This window comes from Macrobrachium nipponense, chromosome 37, assembly GCF_015104395.2.
Source record: "Macrobrachium nipponense isolate FS-2020 chromosome 37, ASM1510439v2, whole genome shotgun sequence".
In the NCBI taxonomy this organism is placed as follows: domain Eukaryota; kingdom Metazoa; phylum Arthropoda; class Malacostraca; order Decapoda; family Palaemonidae; genus Macrobrachium; species Macrobrachium nipponense.
Window position 1 is genome coordinate 32,357,216 of NC_061097.1, and position 22,004 is coordinate 32,379,219.

At 45.4% G+C, this 22,004-nt stretch overlaps 1 protein-coding gene across 1 annotated transcript in view; it reads right to left on the bottom strand.

Annotated features, from left to right (window-relative positions):
• Positions 1 to 21,568, bottom strand: part of LOC135209340 (nuclear valosin-containing protein-like) — a 47,761-nt gene extending 26,193 nt beyond the window's left edge. The window contains exons 1-10 of the mRNA XM_064242041.1: positions 21,411 to 21,568; positions 18,915 to 19,029; positions 10,677 to 10,783; positions 9,684 to 9,745; positions 7,981 to 8,032; positions 7,074 to 7,211; positions 6,386 to 6,508; positions 5,433 to 5,649; positions 4,223 to 4,371; positions 3,830 to 3,951 (exon numbers count right to left, since the gene is read on the bottom strand). Coding sequence (XP_064098111.1) covers positions 3,830 to 3,951; positions 4,223 to 4,371; positions 5,433 to 5,649; positions 6,386 to 6,508; positions 7,074 to 7,211; positions 7,981 to 8,032; positions 9,684 to 9,745; positions 10,677 to 10,783; positions 18,915 to 19,029; positions 21,411 to 21,461 — 1,136 coding nt within the window. The 5' untranslated portion in view covers positions 21,462 to 21,568. The remainder of the gene's footprint in view (positions 1 to 3,829; positions 3,952 to 4,222; positions 4,372 to 5,432; positions 5,650 to 6,385; positions 6,509 to 7,073; positions 7,212 to 7,980; positions 8,033 to 9,683; positions 9,746 to 10,676; positions 10,784 to 18,914; positions 19,030 to 21,410) is intronic.
• Between the last annotated feature and the right edge of the window lie 436 nt (positions 21,569 to 22,004).

Consider the following 22,004-nt stretch of genomic DNA (forward strand, 5'->3'; position numbering starts at 1 on the left):
CTCGACTGAGCACGTCGACCCCGGTCCCGTGCGTCAGACGAGCTGCTGCTGGTCACCGTATCGCCCGGTCCCTGTGGGAGCGGCGGTCAGGTGACCTGCAGAGCTCGCTTTCGCCGTGAGCACCGGTGAGCGTCCTCGCGGCACGTCAAACCGCTGGTACCAGCCGAGGGCTGGTACCGTCGGTCGAGGGGACGGGGCCTGGGGGACCTCTTCCCAGCCTTAAACCGTGGCCGGTCAGAGACCGTCACGTCCACCCGAGGTACCGGCTGGTCGCTGCGAGAGCGGCCGCTGGCCTGGCGAGAGTCACCTGAGCGGCTCTCGACAGTCTTCTGCTCCGTGCCTCGGTCATGACGCTGAGCGAACTCAGGCGTCTTAACTTTGGCTGCACGGTCACCCGAAGGAGATCGTACACTCGGAACTTCTCGCGGACGAGAAAACCGAGCCGTACCTGGCTTAGCAGCAGAGCTGCCAAGACCAGGCGAGGGTGTACCAGCGGTAGCCAGCACACCTTGGTCCCCGTCTTCTTCTTCTTCTCAGAAGGGGAGACGGCCCCGTTCCCAGAAGGAACAGGAGACCAGCAGAGACCACCCCCCCGTCACACGGAATGTGACGAGCCCTTCGAAGTCCCGAAGGAGTCTTCTTAGGGGGAATACAAAACCCGGTTACCAGCTGGTCGCTGCGAGAGCGGTGCCGCTGGCCTGGCGAGAGTCACCTGAGCGGTTCTCGCCAGCCTTCTGCTCCGTGCCTTGGTCTTGGCGCCGAGCGAACTCTGGCGCCGAAACTTTGGCTGCACGTCTCCCGAGGGAGAGCGTACACTCGGGATCTCCCCGCGAACGAGAGACCGAGCCGGAACCTGGCGTAGCGGCATCGCCGCTAGCACCAGGCGAGGAAGTACCAGAGCTAACCGATACTCCTCTGGTCCCCGTCTATCTCTTCCATACGGAAGGGGAGAAGGAGCAGGAGGACCAGCAGAAGGACCCCCCGTCCCACCGAGGTGGGACGGGCCCTTAGAAGTTCCCGAAGGAGACTTCTTAGGGGGGGGAGGCAGCCTTCTTCTTCTTCGGCTTATGCCTTAGAAGTCGAAGGGGAAGAGGCAGCAACAGACGAAGATGACACCTTCCTCTTCTTCGTCAGCTCACGCAGGACAGTCGTCAGGTCCTCCATCCAGGCCGGAGTCGGGCCTATTGCCGAAGCAACACGGCCCGACTGCACCTGTCCGGAAGGACCTGGGACTGGGGAAGACACACCATGGGCAGGACCAGCATGGACAGGCGCAGGAACCAGGAGCGACAGGAACAGCAACCAGCTCAGGAGCGGCAGGAACAGCGGCAGCGGTAAACACAGAAGGGACAGCCAAGCCAGTAGCGGAACCACATCAGCGACAGGTACGGCAGGCCCAGCCATCGCCTCGTAGAATCATCGGCAGCCAGCGTGGTACTGGCGGCCGGTCCAGGGGCGAGCTGCTGGAACAGCGGAAGTCTGGGGCAGGCAACACGAAGAAAACACAGGCGGCGGCGGCATACCCCTCCTCGGTACGGCGGCGACCGGCCCTAGAAGCGGCAGACGGCGTCACCGACACAGCATGGGGAGTGTAGACCAGCGGGGGGAAGCAGCATAAGCGGCCGTGAAGGTTGTAGTGGAGACCACTCCAAGGTCACCGCCCCAGACCTCGCTAGACTTTGCAGCAGATCGTGGATGCTAGGCACGCCCTGCAGCCGCAGTGGTCCATACCTGTCCAAGGTCGTCTCCCACGGATGTAGCACCTGCGGTAGCACAAACAGATTAGTAAGAGGGGATTCCCTCACGCACGGGGGGGGAGACATGCCCCACCCGGAACGGAAGGAAGACCCCAAAAACAAAATACGAGGAAGCTGAGCGGGGGGGCAGGAAAGAAGACGAAGAATCGGATACCAAGGGAGTCGCGGGAGAGCTTTCCGACGACTTCCTGGCAGACCTTCGCTTCCCCTACCCCCGCACAGCAGTGAAAAGTAATATGAAAATGAAACAGAATACTGCACTTGCGATTCACTTCATAGAACTTAAAGAGGGAAAAATCAATTCCCGGTAAGAGCGGAAACTTGATCCATAATAATATGATGCTATCATAAATATATATGAAAATGAACAATACTGCACTTGCTATTTCACTTTCACAGCAATAAATCGTAAGGATTAATTCCCGGGTAAGAGCGGAAATTGATCCAAAATTAAATTTGATGCAATTAATAAATGAAAATGAAAAGAAAACTGCATTGCGAATCCACTTTCATTGCATTCTATTCATACAAAATAAGAGGCTCTTGCCGAGCGCAATCAAGCTCTCGGCAACGAACGCACAGGGCAAAAATATAATGAAAAAGAGTACTTACATCTTTCAATTACACACTTTCGCCCAAACCCAAAATACATGACTCGGCGCGAGTGCGCCCGCCTCGGCACCGAGACATAATTCAAGGGTTCAATTCATGAAAAGAGCGGAAATCGCCGTCTCTACGGCGATAGCTCCATGTGATTCATAATTAAGTAATGAAAATGAAAACAGTGTACTTACAGTTTCATTTTCAAGTCAAACCAACCATTAGTAGAAAACGCAATATAAACAAAGCATATCGACGATGAAGCGGGCAGAGAGCGATGACGAACACGTCCTTCACACCCGCGGCCCGAAAGCAAGAAAAGTGATTCTTCACCTTCGGCGCTGTGCGGTCGCGCCTGCACGATCGGACAAGCAGTTAACTACCGTTCTCCCCTTGTTCGAAGCTTACGACCGTCCCAGCTGCCGCTAGTTACCTTCCTATTGTTAAAGGACCGAGGGTTTGTATTACGTATCGGAACAAATTACCCAAGGCCCCTCCTGACGTTTCCGATACAGAACCGCTAGGAGAAACCGAAGGGGTATGAGACAAATCAAAAGCAGGTGGAGAAACATATGGAGCAGCCTGGTTTATTACGTATACAAAGAAGCCGGTAAGGTTTGGTCATCCAAAGATGGCGTCACCCCCTTCCTTTTGTATTGGCTTTTCCCCATAGAACTTCTTCCACTGTTCCACCGACCACCGCGACAAACAAAACAACGATTAGTAACCGTACATAACGTTTTCCCTGCACCTACTACACGTTGGATGAGGATCCGTCGACACCGAAGTTAGGAACCTAGAACATGGAAAGCCACTGACTCCTGGGCATTTCCTTTGTCTCCTCTTCGAAACGGTAGACGATCCCGATGTTGAGGCAAAATTCTCCAACATACCACGTATACACTCTTACCACACACTGATCACACTTGGAGAGAAAAGGAATGAAAATAAAAAATGAAATGGATAAGAACGCAAACTGAAAAACCGGCTTTAAATGAGATAGACAGTAACACGTCTTATCTTAAAGGCGGTAGGAAAATAACTGGTGGGTCACAGGTAGCCGTGGGCATTCTGGGTATACATGCTCCGTGACCTGGTATAGATGCCATTAGTCCCTGGATCTCACAAGTGTAATTTTAATTCTACCGGTTTCCAGCTTGGCGCTAGTAAATCCTAATGTTAAGACCGAAGGTTTGTTTCGTGTATGAACAAATATTAGTTATTAGGAAAAATTGTTAGTGAATTATTATGATACAAAGAGAATTGTTTTACGCTAGTCATGCTTTGCATCTTGTCTTGAATTTTTGAGGTTCTAATTGCACATCCTCAGGGAGACTGTTAAACAAACTAATTGTGTGAGAAGTAAAGGATCTCTGGAACCAAGAAATTCAATAGCAAGGCACACTGACTGCATACTGGTTCATTTGACATCACTTGATATTTGGCTACTACTTTAATCGCAGGCTCTTTACCTCTTCCAGGCTAGACTCTGAGCCTTTTCGATCAATCTCTTCAAATCCCCGGCAACATAACCAGGTGTTCGATGAGCTAGTTCTTCAAGGTCTCCCTCATAGTTAACATCCTGACACAGCAGCTACAGAAAGATGGACGCAAATTGTTTTATGCTTTAAAAAAATTTAACAATATAACAATGCTAGTAATAAGATTATATACACAGAAACTTACATCTTTCATTTTCATTTGTACTTTCTTCTTCAAGGTCTCAAACATAGTGAACATCTTGACATAGCATCTACAAAATGCTGAAGACAAATTAATTTATGCTTAAAAAAAATTGTCCACAGAAAATAATAACAATAAAAAAAAGTATAAGTAAAATGGCACTGTATTTTCTGTGTTTTCACCTGCAAGACTTCGTATCTGGCAGCTTCCGAGGGAATGGCCATGAATATCTCTGCGTCGAAGCTGCTGCGCAAATCCCAATCCATGTTCTCAGGATGACTTGTCTCACCAATCACTATTATTTGCTGATCTTTGTATTTTGCTTTTAAAGCTGAGAATGAGAAACAAAAATTCTGTCATGACATACTGAACGTCAATTCATTCATACGAGTGGAATGGAATGTACAATTTATACCAAAGGCCAAGCACTGGTACCTAAGAGGTTATTGAATGCTGAAAGGGAAACAGAATAAATAGGTCTTAAAGGTGTAACAAGAGGATAACCTCACAGTTGCACTATGTAACAATTGTTAAGAGAGTGGACAGTAAGAACATGAACCGAGGTGCCATAAAAGGAATGAAAGAAAGTAATGTCTACAGTGCACTACATGACGTTCAGTGCACTAACCCACCACAGGATCATTCACCTAAATGCGAGATTTCCCTCCCTCCCACAATTCAATCAGTTTAACAATTCGGTTGGGAACCTCCAGGTTTCAAGAAACAATCTGTACTGTCTCGAACACAGTGCAAATCCTCAGTTTTGTTGTTAGATGTTTCAGTATTGACCTTTTAGGCTACCTTGGCTCAAGGTGTTATTGATCAGAATGGCAGGTCAGTCCAGCCGTTCTGTCAAACGTTTGTCTCCGGCTGATCTGTGCCTGCACACATTTCTAGTCTTGTACCAGATCTAGAGCTAACATGTTTCTGCTACAGCTAAAGCTGAATTTAATGTCTGCGAGTCTTTGGCACTGCTGATCATTATGCCCAAACAAAGTTGATCAGTAATAACTGAGCAAAACTAGCCTCAAATTAAATACTTTACCACTCAACTGTAAAAAGGATGCCTTTGAGACAAGATACTGAGCTGCCTAGGTTGCCTACAATTTACTTGAACTGTGGCCTAATATTTGTGAAGAACTGATAAAAAATCTTATAAGGACTTTAGTGTGAATACCTCTGTGCATAGGAGGCAACTTTGTACTCATATTTATTTACATTCTCTGTAAGCACAGCTCCATTCCAACACAAGAGCCTTTATTTATTAAAGAATATTGTTCTTAATTGTCACACATTACAGGGGTAATATACTCAAGAGTGCTTAGTTGTTTTACATTAGCTTATCAAACACGAACCCAAGAATGCTACTTTATCAAATTTGATACAACTCACCACTAAGGCAAGATGAAAGCTGAACACTAATCCTCTTCTCCAGACTTTTTGCGCTGCCATCTTTCGGAGCAATGAGGTCAATCTTTTCTATCAGGATAACACACGGTGCTAATGAAGCAGCCTGCTCAAATATCTCATTGAGCTTTCCCTCAACGTCTCCCGTGGGTCCTCCAAACAACTCTGATGATGTGATGCGATAGATGAGGGCTTCCGCAGTCTGTTGATTAAAGGAGGCTGAATTACTTTGAATAGAAAAAAAGAATATAGGACCCAGGACAAGCGCTGGGTCCTAAGAGGTTATTCAGCACTAAGCGGGAAATTGACAGTAAGAAGGCTGGAAAGTTGTGTCAGGAAAAAAACCTCACACTTGCATTGGAAAATAATTGTTAGAGAGGGTGGAAAGTCAGATGAAACAAAGAGAATATAAACAGAGGTACAGTCAATGGAATGAAAGAGGTTGCAGTTAGCAGCTGAATGGACACTGCAAAGGCCTTTAAGTAATGCCTACAGTGTACCATGTGAGGTACACTGACAGCACTATCCCCAAATGGAGAATTACTTCGTAAAACACGCAAGCTTCAAGTAGTAATGGCACAGAAGTATACCTGATGACTTCAAGAATATTGTCATTTCTATCTGAAAGGCTTAGCTCATCAAAATGGTTTTATTCGCTACAATGAGCAACTCAGACCACAACTAATCTGCTACCATATCATGATTATTTTTTCCTATGCTGCCATTCTGGATGTAATAAATATTCTAACAGATCTCTTAAACTGACTCTAAGGTGTACAGTACAGGTTAGTTTAGGTTAGGAACTATGTAAAATTGCTGTCAACTATTAGGTCTAGAAAACATTCAAGGATTTTGCTACTTTCAGAAAGGCCACACCCCTCCAAATTGTCTAAGGCCAGATGCTGATGCAAAAAGTTTTTAAAAAACAAACTGCTTACCCCTGCAAGAGCAAAGCCAAATGTTGTCTTCCCACTCCCAGTGGGACCAGTGACAAGAACGGACTTCTGGAGAGGCTGAAGAACCGAGGGTCTGCGAATATTTGCAATTAGGTCACAAATTTTCTGAAACAAAAAAATATATTTTTTTAATAATTTCAAAAATACTTTCCTACAACCTAAGTTTTTACCCAGTTCAAAAAATGAACAGCAATAACATACATTTCCAGTTTACGTATATGATAAAACAAATGATTAACTATATATAAAAATTCCTAATTGCTTGTCAGCCTTACCAAGACGGCAAAACAACAAACAGTTACTTCTTTCAAATGAATGCTATACATAATTCTTTGGAAGCCTGAATATCAAGTCAATGTCCCCCATGGGATTGTTCAATAAGAATAGGGTTCATCTTCAGAATAATAATAACAATAATAATAATAATACCATTCCCCAAAAGTGGCTTAACTTTTAAGAATGACCTTTGGTCTTGCATATTCAAGATCTTGCCTTCAGAAACTAAAGGAGAATTTCCATATTCTTTTATGACAAAAAGATTCATCCCTACGCTTAAACAGTATACAAGTCAACAGCCCCTGTAGGCTTGTTCCTTATGAATAGGGTTCATCTTCCTCTGAATAAGCTGATGATGATAAAATCTTTACAAGAACAGCAAGTTGTCACTCACATCTTTGAGCGAGTCAATTCCAGCCATTTTCTCGAACGTTATAGGAGACTGCTCTGGGAGCTTCTGTTTCTTCTTCTTTTTGATAATCGCCTCCTCGATGTCTTCCTCTCTCACCCGCTTCTTCTTCTTCCTTGTGCCCTGAGGACAAAATTGGCAGAATGATTGGAACATTTCTAGAGTGCTTCTGACACAAAATCTTCAAAATATTTTGAAATGGATAAATTGCTAAAAAAAGTATGGCAAACAAATGTATAAGGAAAATTGCTAAAAAAAAAAATATGGCATTCAAATGTATATAGGAAAGTATTAATAAGAGGATGATTAGTTGAGAACAAAAGTCTCATGAACATTGTACCCTACATCACAAAATGAGAGAAAATGAAGTAATCACTCAGATCAAATGGTAAGAAAAATGATTGTTTATAAAAGTAAGAATTCCATCAGCCCTTTAGCAGTACAAAGTCCACTACCGGTTAATATGAACAATATTTATCACAATGAACAAAAACATAAAATCTATATGAAGGTTATAACTAAATATGGGTAATTGTTTTGCAAAGTTTACTTTGGCAACATTAGACTTAATATCCAGCGCAGTTAAAAACTTCTTCATCAAAGAAATTTTCATTCTGTTGACATCTACAAATTTATCAGCCACCCAGTGGAACCCAATTTCCTGTACCCAACTTGAATCAACCCACTGAGTTTGCTTTCATTTATCCTTTCAAAAGAATTAGGTGATTACGTACATCATTATCCCCTCTCAGACTGGATAGAAAACTGTAGCATTCACTCACATTTAGGATAAGTTATGTGAAAATTTTTGTAATCTGGTTTAATGAACAATGCTTGAAAGATCTAGATATAAATAACCTCACTACATATATACAAGAGAAAAACCACTCACCTTCCGGTCATTATCTGGACGAAACTGGTCAACACCATTGCGATCATTCCTCCTACAGTAATGAAGAAGGAAATCAAATTAATGTAGTACAGTGATAACACAAAGAATTGTACCTATCCCTATTAAATGAAATCTTCCCTATTCTGTTCTTTCTGCCTTAAAACACATTTCTTCAATCTAAAGGCTTCACTTGGCCTTTCTGCTAATGATATACTATTATTAGAGAGGTTTCCACAAGCCTACAGGGGGACATTAACTAAAATTCAAGCCTCCAAACATAGTTCATTTGAAAGATGTATATAACAGAAGGTAATGAGAAATACAGAAAAGAAATAAGTTTTTAAGAAAGAAGAGATCAATTACATAATTGAAATACAGAAAAGAAATCAGTTTTTAAGAAAGAAGAGATCAATTACATACAATTAACGTAACGTACATTCTATGGATGAACCTCTACTAAAACTTGTTTTCCTGTTTCACTTGCTAATTTACTCAGGAAAAAAAAACTGCTATCTGAAATAAAAACAAACTACGAGGATGCTCATACATACTCTTCTACTGCTTCTATCAACAGTACAGTATTACTTATAGCCTAAAATGGGACCCTGGTTTTCCAGAACAATTAGAATTTCAAATGTCTCTGAATGACTAGTAATGCAGCAGAGCTTAACAGTAAAATGTGCTCCCTCCTGTTTCAGTCACACTCTTCTTGGAAGCTGGGTTTTCCCAGAATAACAAGGGTGCAACTGACGTCACTTATTCTTAGTTGCCTATCACTTCTAAATTTCTAGATCCTCTCTTCTCTGCTACAGAATCAATTTCTTCTCATAGAGTAATTGCTTTTAAATATTTTTTAGACAATATTCAGCCCAGTGTGGAATTAATGAAAATAACTGCACTTTACATGCCAGTGTTATGTCAACTGCATTATATATACGTATAATCATAATAACAGTGCTGATTTAGCTATGTACCTACTTCCCTAAATATTACAAAGCCACATTCTTTATGGCATCAAAGGATATATGCTTAATTTGACTAAAATGCTCACTTTATCAGCTTTGCTCAAAAAAGCAGTTCTGATGTTTTCTTCTCACTTTTACAAGATTATCCTTTCTCTAAACAAACACAATCAACTGATCTTTCTTTCTGATTTATACATCAGCATTATTTAACTTTGCCATATTGAGGTCCTTATGTTGAAGTGTTTTTTCCAAAGGTAATCAATCAATCAATTCCAACAGCACTCCAAGGAATCCCCAATGCCCTGATGACTTTGTTATACCAGTTCAGTCAGGTCTTTCCAGTATGCCTTGCATATTTCCATATTCAGTTTGACCACTCATGCATTCTTAGAAATACCCTTCCCATGGCTTCCGTTAGCAATCTAGTCTGGTGTTTCCTGTACAAGTTTTCCTTCTCTCTTGTGAATGTCTTCTCCATCAGTTTCCATCTGAATTTATGTAAAATCATACAGAAAGAATTCTTCTCTCCTGTATCAGTTCTTCATCTACTTCTATCTGAACTATGTACAATCATACAGAAAGAATTTTTCTTCTCTCCTTTAAATATGTTCTTCACCTATTTCTACCTGAACTGCGTTCAATCGAGTCAAGAATTCTCTATGCTTGATGCTAAATGACATTTCCAAAACCAATATGAAATAAAAAGGAAATAAGGGTCGCCATAAAGTTACGTATTACCTTGGTGTGGAGCTCTTTGACTTGTACATATTCTTCAAAGTTTCATTCATGCTGTCATTCACCTAAAACAAAAAAGAAAACAGCTTAAGTACAAATACTGAACAAAAGGCTAATGAATTGCTTACTTCACAGTTTATTCACAAAATTCACACCTTAGTGTCTTCAAGAAATAGAGTTTACAAAGGAAAACTAAAGACATTTTACAATGATAAAGATTTGTCAAAACAATATCAAGGAGCAAATTCAAAATGTCTCCATTAATGAGACACTGTTGTATAACAAGTTTTGCTGAGATTTCAAAAATGCCTTGACTTTATTATGTACTATATGGAATGGAATATATTATGACTAGGCCAAGGGCCAAGCTCTAGAACCTATGAGGTCATGAAACAACTTCAAGGTGAAGGAAGAGAGTAAGATAGAAGAGAGAGAATACGAATGGACGTACAGTAAAAGGAATGAAAGGGGTTGCAAATAGGTACCTAAAGGATGCAGCAAAGAACCTTAAGTAATGCCTACAGTATACCAAGACAGCTGCAGATGGCACTACCATCCTACAGGGTATACAGTGGTATCCCGGTATCCGCGTGGGATGTGTACCAGACCCCCACGTGAATAGTTAGAACCCACAAATAGTTGGAACCCCTATAAAAACGCTGAAAACAGCCTATTTTGTTTGTTAAAACTCAAGAAAAACCCACTAAACATTTTTATTCTTGGTTTTTTTAATAGTTTTATCACAAAAAGTGCATTTTATGATGAAATCGATAAAAAAACAAGAATTTGTGGATATATCTCATAGAAAAATACCGCGAATGTGCAAATTTTCCGCGAATAATGCGGGGAAACGTTCCCGAGAGAAATCCGCGAATGTGTGAGTCCGCGAATCCGGAGAACACGAATTGGGGGGTCCACTGTATTATGTACATATATAAAATCAAACTTGATGTCTACTTGTTTTGACACAGAGTAGGTACGTAAGGTTTTACTAACCTCGGTTACTTCTAATATGTCGGGGCCTCCTCCATCACTGTCAATGATTTCCTCGGGCTCACTGTCAGGGATATCGTCTGGGTTGTTGTAGATATGCCATAGGTATGCTGCAAAGAATAAAAAACTAATAATAAGGTTGCAAATTTTGAAAATACAAAATGATCAACGTTGTGTGGAGTGTTTTTTTTATATTATAAAATATTTTGCAAGTGCCATACTTAATAAAATTTCTCAGTTTCATTTTATACATACTCTTAAATCCTTATACAAAACATATAATTAGTCTGTTAATATAAAACTTTACAAGAGTATATAAAGTAAATGACAATTTGTCCAAAATTGCATTTTTCCTAACTATACAAACCTGAGGTCCTTTTACAATAGGAAGGTACTAGCGGCAGCTGGATAGGTCGTAAGCTTTCGAACAAGGGGTTTCGGTAGTTAACTGCTTGTCCGACAGGCGCGCGAGCGCGGACTGGTGAGGTAAACAAATCACTTTTGCTTTTGGCCCAAGCAAAAACTGCAGAGTGAGGGGTGGCATGAGGTGGGGCTATGTGTAAAAGGACCTCAGGTTTGTATAGTTAGGAAAAATGCAATTTTGGACAAATTGTCATTTGTTCCGACACGGCATACAAACCTTCGGTCCTTTTACAATAGGAAGACTCACTTCTTGGTGGGTGGAATCTGAGTCTTTTGTGAACAGACTGGTGTTCGCCCAACCTTGGAAGCCTCCCTGGTCGTAAGAGCGAGGGAGGGATCCAAGCCTCTGTCCGATTGATCGGGGTGTGCACAGCAGGTCATGGTCAGACCTCTGGACCGAGTACTAAGAGAGAGGCAAGCGTATCTCTTCGTACACCAGCAATGTAAGAACTTGTTCCTGTACAGGAGCAAAGATAAAGTCATGGTTTTGACTCTTGTAGGCATCCACTTCCCCCCCTTGTAGAAGGAAGTGGTGGATATTCTGCTCCTATCCCTAATGAAAGGGATAGGATGGGGCTCTGTCATATAGCTCACCGGCATCTCGTCCTTATCCAGCAGGGTAATGACCGTATCCCTCTACCCACAGGTAGAGGGGTAGAGAAAAAGATAGAAAGAGAAGCCAGTCACCTTTCTCATTCACTATCTATTCATACAGTCACACCAGGCTCGATGCTGTTCAGCCTGCTAGGGTCTGGGTTAGCTAGACGACGTGTTGAGCAGCCACCACGGGTCCTAAGGAAACCGATCCAAGGACCTATGGGCAATATCCAAGAGGTATAAGGAAGGTGCCGGTAGTCTGGTTGTACCAGGCCCCTGCCTTCCATACCTGCGCCACGGAGAAGTTCTTACGAAACGCCAACGAGGGGCCAATACTTCTGACTTCGTGAGCTCTCGGACGGGACGTACGGATGTCGTCACTACCTTCAGCCTCATACGCCCTCCTGAAGACCTCACGCAGCCAGGACGAAAGAGTGTTCTTGATACTTCTTTCTTGGTGACCCCGTTGCTAACGAAGAAGCGTCGACACTCAGGCCCGAGGTGTCGAAGGTTCTCTTCAGATAGCGCCGTAGCGTCTCCCAGGACAAAGCAGCATCTCATCCACATCATTATCTGCATGAAGTTCCCGTACTCTCTTCGCCGATGCCAGGTCCAGCAAGAAGAGGGTCTTGTGAGTCCCTGGTTTGGCAAGACCTTTGGAGGCTGCTCTTAAGCAAGGAGATCTCGAACGAGTTCGAGATGTCCAATCCCGTCAGTTTCAGGACGAGCGTCAGGCGCTCTGTATCCTTTGACTGTGGGAACTTAGAGGAGCTTCCTCGGCGAAGAAAAACGAGGAAAACCGCTACCTGCTAGACAGTGGCTCTGAGAGGAGATAGGCCCCGTCTACGACACCAACCACAGAAGACGGCCGACTTCCCTGGTACACAGCTGCAGAGGACTGACGGACGTTTCCAGCCATCTCTGTTGCTGCGCTACGAAAAAAGCTTCTCGTTCGCAAGAGATGGTGATAACAGCCAGCCGTGAAGACGTAGGGACTGGACTGCTCGGTGGTACCGACTCGACCGTGTGGCTGGGCGAGAAGGTTGTGCCAATGGGGAATTCTCTCGGTTCTCTTGCGAGAAGGAGCCAGCAGGTCCGGATACCAAATGGCCTGTGGCCATTTGGGAGCCATCAGGATCATCCTGAGATTCGGGATGACCAGTGCTCGACTGATCACCTTGCGAATCAGGCTGAACGGGGAAGGCATAGGTGAAGAGGTCGTCCCACGGGTGTTGAAGAGCGTCCTCTGCAGCTGCCCATGGATCCCGCACGCCGAGAAGAACACCTGGAGCTTCCTGTTGTGCCGGATGGCGAACAGATCCTCGACTGGTCGCCGCAACAGGTCGAAGAGCCTTTCCGCCACGTCCTGGTGTAGAGACCATTCGGTCCCTATCACCTGATCCCGACGGCCTGAGCGTGTCTGCTAACTCTACATTCCTTCCCTGGAATGTAGCGTGCCGACAGCTCTATTGAGTGCGCCTCGGCCCACTCGTGGCACCTGCCGCAGTCAACTGATACAACGGGAGAGACACTAGGCCCCCCCTATTTGTTGACGTAAGCCACCACCGTGGTGTTGACGTACATCAACACCACTGAGTGTCCCATCAAGCGGTCCTGGAACTCTTGGAGAGCGAGGAACGCTGCCTTGAGTTTCAGTACATGATGTGAAGGTGCTTGTCGTTCTCGTACCACACTCCTGAAGTCCGCAACTCTTCCAGGTGTGTGCCGCCCCATCCCTCGGTCGATGCGTCTGAGAGCAGCTGCATGTCCCGGGGGGTGGGGGGGAGAGTGCGCAGAGGCACTCCTCTTAAGGGGTTCCTGTCGTCCCAGTCACCCGGCTAGGTCCTGCCTCACCTCCTGTGTCCGTGACAATGGAAAGCTTGGGGATCCGTCGCCTGTGACCAACTCTCCTTCAGTCTCCCTGAAGAGACCGCAGGTGAAGACGCCCGTTAGGGACTGGCTTCCCGAGTGACGACAGGTGTCCGATCACGACTTGCCATCGCTGAGCTACCTGTTCCTGCCGAGACAGGAACTGGTTGGCTGCCTCGCTGAATCTGCTGATCCGCGAGTCTGCGGGGAAGACTCGCCTGCTACCGTGTCGATCCGCATACCCAGGTACTCATCTGCTTGTGCTCGAGATCGGACTTTTCGAAGTTCAGAACGATCCCCAGATCGCGACAGAACTCGAGCAGTCGATCCCTGTCCTGTAGCAACTGCGAGCGGTAGCTCGCCAGGACTAACCAATCGTCGAGATACCCCATCAGACGTATCCCGTGCGAATGGGCCAAAGCAGACACCAGAGTGAACACTCGCGTGAACACCGTGTGGGGCGGTTGGAGACCGAGAAGCAACGTGGCCTGAGCTGGTACCCCGTCCCGTCGAGATGAAGCGGAGGTACTTTCTGGAGGACTGATGAATGGGTATTGTAAAATACGCATCCTTCAAGTCCACTGAAAGCATGTAATCGTTCTCCCTGATAGAGTCGAGCACTGCGCGTGCCTCTCCATCGTGAACCGGGTCTGGCGAACCAACCGGTTCAGGGGAGAGAGATCTATCACCGGGCGCCAGCCTCTCGTAGACTTTTCCACCAGGAAGAGTCGGCTGTAAAAGCCCGGTGACTGATCCGTGCCGATTTCTACAGCTCTCTTGCTCAGCATGGTCTTGATCTCCTGTCTCAATGCTACGTCCTTCGATGCCCCTGGAACGTACGCCTGCTGTTGGACCGGGTTGGAGGTGAGGTAGGGGTGACCGAGATTCGAAGGTTAATAGATCTCCCTCCCGAAGGACATCTACAATCCAGAGGTCTCGGCGCCGTGGCGCTGCCAGTTGCCCAATGGCTGGCCAGGCACCCCCCTACTTCCGGCAGCAGGTGAGGGGGAAACGCCGTCCTTCCACTGTGAACGTCGTCTGGGTGGGGCTAATCGACACCTGACAGGAGAGAGCCGATACCGCTCCGACTCATCCAGTCCTCGTCGAGGTCGAAACCTCAGGAGGACCGAAGGGGTATTTAAATACGGTGTCCGAAGACACGTAGAAACGCCTCTGTCGCGTAGAGGAGGTGAAGTAGCTTGTTCGAACCGTCCAGAAAACTGAGAGAGCCTTCTTGTCGGGGACGAGAGACTACCTGGTTCAACCAGTCGGCAAGCTCCGATCGCGGCAGACCCACCGTCGATTTGGGTTCCCTTCTCGGGCCCCAAAACGACTCGAGCCGAGACGTGGCTCTGCTGGTGGGAGCGGTGATCCTTCCCCGAGATCATTGTGCTGACGAATCAGCGCCATAACCTCGACAAAGTCCCTCTGGATCTCGGAAGTCACAGCATCTGCAGAGTGGGACCTGTTAAGCCCTTCGAACAAGAGCATTTCCGAGAACCTTCCTCCTAAGAAGGGGGAACAGCGACAGCCCTCTCGGTCTTCCCCATCCACTTGCGCATACGTCCTGGCCGGTCCCAGAAACCGTGCATGGCACGTAGGGCGTTGTGGTGGGATCATGAGGGGCGCACCCCTCACGATCACTCCTCAATACCTCGCTCCTCCCGGTGTAACCCGAGGAGGTTGAAGGTACGGGAGAGGCAGACCTGCACGCTCCCTCATTGCTCGCTGGCAGCACCAGCAGGCTTTGAGGGCTGCAGGCGATCGTCAACCCGCGGTTGGCGATCGAGCTGCAGGCCTGGTCGAACCGTCTCCTGTGGAGGACGGTGGCACTGAGCACAGCGGCCCCGATCTCGAGTATCAGAAGAGCTGGTGCTGGTTGCCGTACCCGTTCGCTTTCTGTGAGAGCGACGGTCAGGCGACCTGCAGGCTCCACTGTCACAGTGAGACCGGTGCTTGTCCTCACGGCACGTCACGTCGCTGGTTCCAGCCGTGGCTGGCACCGCGAACGGGAGAGGACCTCTTCCCAGCCTCAGCCCGTGGTCGGTCCGTGGGACCGTCACGTCCCCGGGTAGCCAGCTGTTCGCGCGAGAGTGAGAGCTGGTCTGGTGAGAGTCGCATAAGAACGGGCTGTCACCAGTCTTCCGCCCCCCGTGCCGTGAACCTGACGCTGAGCGGACTCAGAGGTGGTTCCTGCTGCACGGTCGCTTGTAGGCGACCGTACACCTCGGTACCTCCCGCGAACGAGGCCGAGACGGACCCTGATGCAGTGGCAGAAACCACTGACACCAGGCGAGGAAGTACCGGTGTTAGCCGGTACCCCATCTGGTCCCGTAGTCGTCTTCCTTGCGGAAGAAGAGACGGGCCCCGCTCACCCGAAGGAGCAGGAGGACCAGCGGAAGGAACCCTCCCGTCCCACCGAGGTGAGACGGGTCCCGAGAAGCTCCCGAGGGAGACTTCTTAGGAGGGAGGAGGCAACCTTCTTCTTCCTCGGCTGTGAAGCCTTAGAAGTCGAAGGGGAAGAGGCGGCAGCCGACGACGATGAAGAAGATGAAGACGACGACGACGACACCTTCCTCCTCTTCTCGTCAGCTTCCTCAGGACAGAGTAAGATCTGCTATCCAGGGCGGAGCCGGGGTCTGCTGTAGCCGAAGCCACAGGCCCGGACGCACCTGTACAGACAGACCAAAGTCTGGGGTAGTACCACCACGAACAGGGACGACATCAGCAGGTATGGGCATCTCAGGAACAGAACAGCAGGACAGCCAGCACAGCATCGTAGGGACAGCCAGCGCAAGCAACGGCAGGGACAGCCAGCGCAGCAACGACAGGGACAGCCAGCGCAGCAACTGCATGGACAGTCAGCCCAGAATCGGCAGGTACGGCAGGCAGCACCGGAAACACAGGAAGTGGAGCAGCAGCCAGCAACATCCTGGTACTGGCAGCAGGTCCAGGGGCGAGCTCTAGGGCAGCGGAGTGTGGTCGCTGCAGCGCGGCAACCACGAGCGGCGGCGGCACGCCCCCCTCTCGGTACGGCGAACGGCACTTCACAGCGGCTGTAGGCAAGACTGTACCACGTGAGGCGAGTACACCAGGTGAGGAGGGACGTCGTCACCTGGTTGCGTGGTCACCACTCCATGGGTGACCGCAGTAGGCCCAGACATAGAACCGCAGCCCCTGGACACTAGCACGCCCTGCAAATGAAGGACGCCCATACCTCACCAAGGTCCACCCTCGTGGCAGTAGCACCTGCGGAAATAACAGTAGTAGCGATTAGTGGGGGGGAAGTCCCCTCGCGCGGGGGGGGGATGAGCCCTCTCCGAACGAGTGGAGACCCCTAATACAATTGTACATCGGGCGGGACCGAGCGCCCTCCCCCGCGCTCGAACGGATCGGGCGAGGAGAAGAACGCCGATAACCTCCCCCCCCCCAAGGGGAAGAAAGGGCCACTGTGGGAGCTGAGCGGGGGGGGGGGGGGGGTTCTCGTTCCCCATCCCGCACAGCACCCATGTACCCAACAACAATATAAGAGCCCGAGAGCAATCGTGCCATCGGCCCGAATGCAAGGCATAAGGATCAATTCCCTGACTGAGCGGAACTTGAACCAAATAAATATTGATTGCAATCAATAACAAGGGATTAAAATGAAAATGCATCTTGCATACGATTCACTTCACAATGAATAAGGGCTCGGATCGAGCGCATTTGCGCCCTAGGTACCGAGCGCAAGGGTGAAAGGATCAATTCCTTACCTTTATGGATCAAGGTTTCTGGAACCTTGATCCCATAATGAATTGATGCAATCAAAATATATGAAAATGAAAAGACTACTGCGCTTGCGATTTCACTTCATACAAAATAAAAAAATTAAAAAGGGTAAGGAAGGATCAATTCCCGGGAATAGCAGAAACATTGATCCCAGTAAACAATGCAATCTCAATAAAAATGAAAAAAAAAAAAAAAAAGAAAATGAAAAGAACTGCACTTGCGATTTCACTTCATTCAAAATAAAAGGGGGAAGGATCAATTTCCGGGTAAGCTCGGAAACTTGATCCAAAATGAGTATTGCTACAATCAAAATAATATATGAAAATGAAAAAGAACACTGTACTTGCGACCTTCCACTTCCATACTAAATAAGTTTCCGTGCCGAGCGTATTCGTTCGGCAACGGGCATACAGGAGGTCAAAAAAATATAAATGAAAAGAGCACTTACTTACGATTTTCATCTACACATTTCCAACCCAATCTACGCTCGGAGCGAGTGCTCCCGCCCTCGGCACCGAGCATACACAATACGAGGATCATTTCTGGGAAAATGAATTCCCGCACTTACGCCCTTCAGTCCCGGCACTCGGGTAATCGGAGGGCGTGGTGACACCAAGATCCTTAATTCACAAAGAATTCAATGAAATGATTGTACTTACAATTCAGTTTCACTAGATAATTAGAAAAAGAAAAATACAATCATGCGAAAGCAAACGACGATGAAGCGGGCAGAGAGCGATGATACACGTCCACACGCCAGCAGGCCGAAAGCAAAAGTGATTTGTTTACCTCCCAGTCGCGCGCGCGTCGCCTGTCGGACAAGCAGTTAACTACCGAACCCCTTGTTCGAAAGCTTACGACCTATCCAGCTGCCGCTAGTACCTTCCTATTGTAAAAGGACCGAAGGTTTGTATGCCGTGTCGGAACAAACAATATTTGAAGGGGTTTTTTTTATGAAAAACACGATAAGAGTGTAGTTTACATAGTTTTCAATATAAACACAAAGCATTCAAAGTAAAGTTTTCTTAGGATTTTTGACAATTTTCGACAATATTCCGGTTTACGACGCATCTCAAGAATGGAACCCCCCGTCATAAACTGGGGACTGCCAGTATTCAGAAGACAAACCCCATTCATATGGAACAAGTCCACAGGGGCCACCGACTTGAAATTCAAGCTTCCAAAGAATAGAGTGTTCACTAGGAAGAAAGAGAAGATGAAGGGAAATACAGAAAGAAGAGATGTCACTATTTAAAACAAAAGAATTAATGATGTAGATATAAATGTATTGCATCTTCGCTTGAACTTCTAAAGTTCCAATTGCACAACATCCTTACGGAGACTTCCGTAGTCCAACAGTGTGAGGAATAAAGGCCCCTTGGAACTGGGAAGTTCAATTGCGAGGCACATTGACTACATATTAGTGCTGCTTTTTAGCGAATCTGGTTGCCCTTGGCAAGAAAGGGTGAACCTGTTCTACAAATTTATATTAATATTATGACCCAATAGAAATTATGATATTAAAAGAAAACAGTAACACGATGCACTGATTATGCAATTGACAATGGCCACATCCCAACCTACCTTTTTCAACGCTACTCATGAATTTGTGCCGGACTTTATTGTGGAACTCTTTGAAATTCTCCATCAGGTAGTCTGTTAGTTCGTCTATGTCCACATTTTTGTTTTCCTTCACATACTGAAATATTAAAATCTATCTCAGTAAAATCAAAATGAATTATCTTTATAAATCTATATTAAAGGCATTCAAACCAGGATTACAATAACCTTTAACATACTACAACACAAATAAATAAATCTACTATAAAAAATAGATATACTTACATCTTGAAGTAGGCAAAAAATAATCTTACTAAACACTACATGGAACATGTAGTAAATGGAAAACACTCTCACAAAAAGAAATGATTTAACCTATTCTACCAAATCCTTTATAGCACCATAAACAAATCCTTCAAAATTGAAAATGCAAAGAAACTCACCATCTTTCATTTATGTTTTTAAGTTCATCCTCAAGGCCCCTATAAGGAAATGAAAGCAAAAATATAAACAATAGACAGTAAATTTTTCCCATTACCAGTAGATTTCTCAAATCATCTCACCTGTGCTGCATTATATACACTTTTTTCCATACTTGGACGAGTGTAGAATGATGGAAACAGGTTCCGCAGACTAAAACAAACTTAGACTTTCCTTGAATGCCATGTCCTTAGGACTGGGGAGCCATCTCCTTTACATTTACCGAATCTTAATTGAACTCAATCTAAGAAACCATCCCCTACCTAGCCTGAAGCATCTCCGAAAGCATTAGCCACAGTTATACAAAATACAAAAATACTTGACATATATGGTAATCCTACAGTTTCAGGGTCCAAATTCACTGCAACACACAAAGTCAAGATCAGCACACAGATTTATTAAATATTTATTGAACTGTGGAAAACAATGAAAAAATGAGCAGTTTATCTGCTTACAGAAGCATAGATTGTAAAATAACAAATGGAATAGCTAAAAGAGGGGAACATGAATAAACAAAAACATGTCTTTGGGGATACGGACCCACAGAACTTTGAGAACAGTGTAAATCTCAGTAAAACTTTACTTTAGTTGCGCAGCCCGATTCCTACAACTCGTCGACTGGGACAGGATCCTCATTCATTAATGGCAACAACCTTTCCCATAAAGCCAGGTCCTGACCTAACCAGATCTTACCTACTCTACCTAACTTAGGGCGGCGTGCTCTGATCTCAATGGGGGGAGGGGGCTCTGGACCCCACCCAAAAATGGCAGTAACCTGTCTTGGCAAAAGCAACTGGCAGAAATCAGGCCATGCAACTAAAGTAAAGTTTTACCCAAATCTCTGCTTGTGTGAGCTGATAAACAGCTCAATTCCTAGCAAATACAGGGTAAATGACCGAGCGGCGACATAGCAGCCACCGATCCTGTAACGTGGCCACCTTCCCAAAAAAGTACTTGAATTCGCTGCCATGAGCATCAGTCACGGGTTGTGGCCTATTCAGGCAGCACACCAACGCCTCTATGTTCCTCTTCGAGTGTTTTCTCCTAAATTACAAAATAATGGCATAAATCAAGCACTTTTTCAGGAAGTGGCTGCTATGTCACCGTTTGGTCATTTACATCTGTTTGGAGATCTGTAAAGAGAAGACTGACATTAGGAGAGAAAACTTAAAACACACACACAAGAAAGCAGTGAATTTGGACCCCTGAACTGTAGGATTACTAAATGATTAAGGTCTTAATTTCTGACTTAGGAGAAAAAAACTGACTTCAAGAGGAAAGAACTAGAGGTTTTGAGGTGTTGCTTCGACGGACGCTGCCGGCTCTTGACTAACATGTATCCTGGGTTACGGGACGTGTTAGGTAGAGTACTTTTTTGGGAAGGTGACCGTGCTACGGTAGAGGCCAGGTGGCCATTTGGCATTTTACCCTAATACTAGGCTAGATCTATTTCATTAGAATTATCAAGCGCGCCTGGCCGTCGATGCGTATCAACGTGGCCGCCGAGAGACTGTAGGCTGCACTATAGCCTAGCCTAACCTTACTTAGAAAAATATTTTGAAATACTATGTAGTTTCCCGCTTATAATACCTAGCCTAACATTTAAATAACAGGCCTAATTTAACAGAATCATCCGCCTAGCTTAACCTTAGACTACTTAGAAAAACACTTTGAATATTTTATTCCGCTTAATAATATTTAAATAGTAATAGGCGTAATTTATTAACTTATCAACAGCAGTAGGCCTTAGGTAGGCCTACCTATTACCTAGGCTAGTATGCAAAGCTCCTCTAGAACTGGCCCGTACACAATAGAGGCTAAAAAATTAAGAAAGACAAAGTCTAAGAGTTTTAATTAGATTTTTCGTAAGATAATAGGATAAAATAACCTACCTAAATATAAAACAATTTAGCTCATTAAATTAACCGATACGATCGAAAGAAAACCACATCTGGTCCGGCATTTAAAGCCTACGCAAACCTAGGTAGGTAGGCCTATTTACCATATTAAACACCTAATTTACTTCGTAACAATACTCACCGAAGCAATTCGAGGGAGTAACGACTTTTCCTGCAGATATGGCCGCTTCATTTTGGCGAAATTTATTAATGAATTGCCGAAATAAAAGAGGGTAAATCACAAGGACGAACAGGGTTTGTTTTGGTGTACTTTAGCCCTAAATTCCTTAAGGGCGAAGGAAGAAGGGAAGAACTATGACGTCAAGGCTACGTTCATTACTACGGCTGCAACGATGAAAAACAGCTTTTTCAAAGAAAAGAGTGAATAAATCAAACTGTTTTCCTTATTTCATACTATTATTTTTTATCAATTCTAATTAATTATGTTATGAATATCTTTAAATGGTGTTCTGGCTCAAAAAAATCGATCATTTGTTCGGTAAATATAAACGTGACGTTAAACGTTCAAGTGCGTTTTGTATACTAAAATTAACTGAACCAACCCCATCCCATCACACGTGTTGCGATTCGTTCGTTCCTCGTCTGAACGGGATATAGAAGCAAAAAATACTTTATGGCTTTTGTTTTTATATATATGAAAATTATAAACCTCCTTAAAATGCTTTTGTTTTAATGCTTTAAAATAATGCAATCCTCCAAAATGCGTCAACGAAAT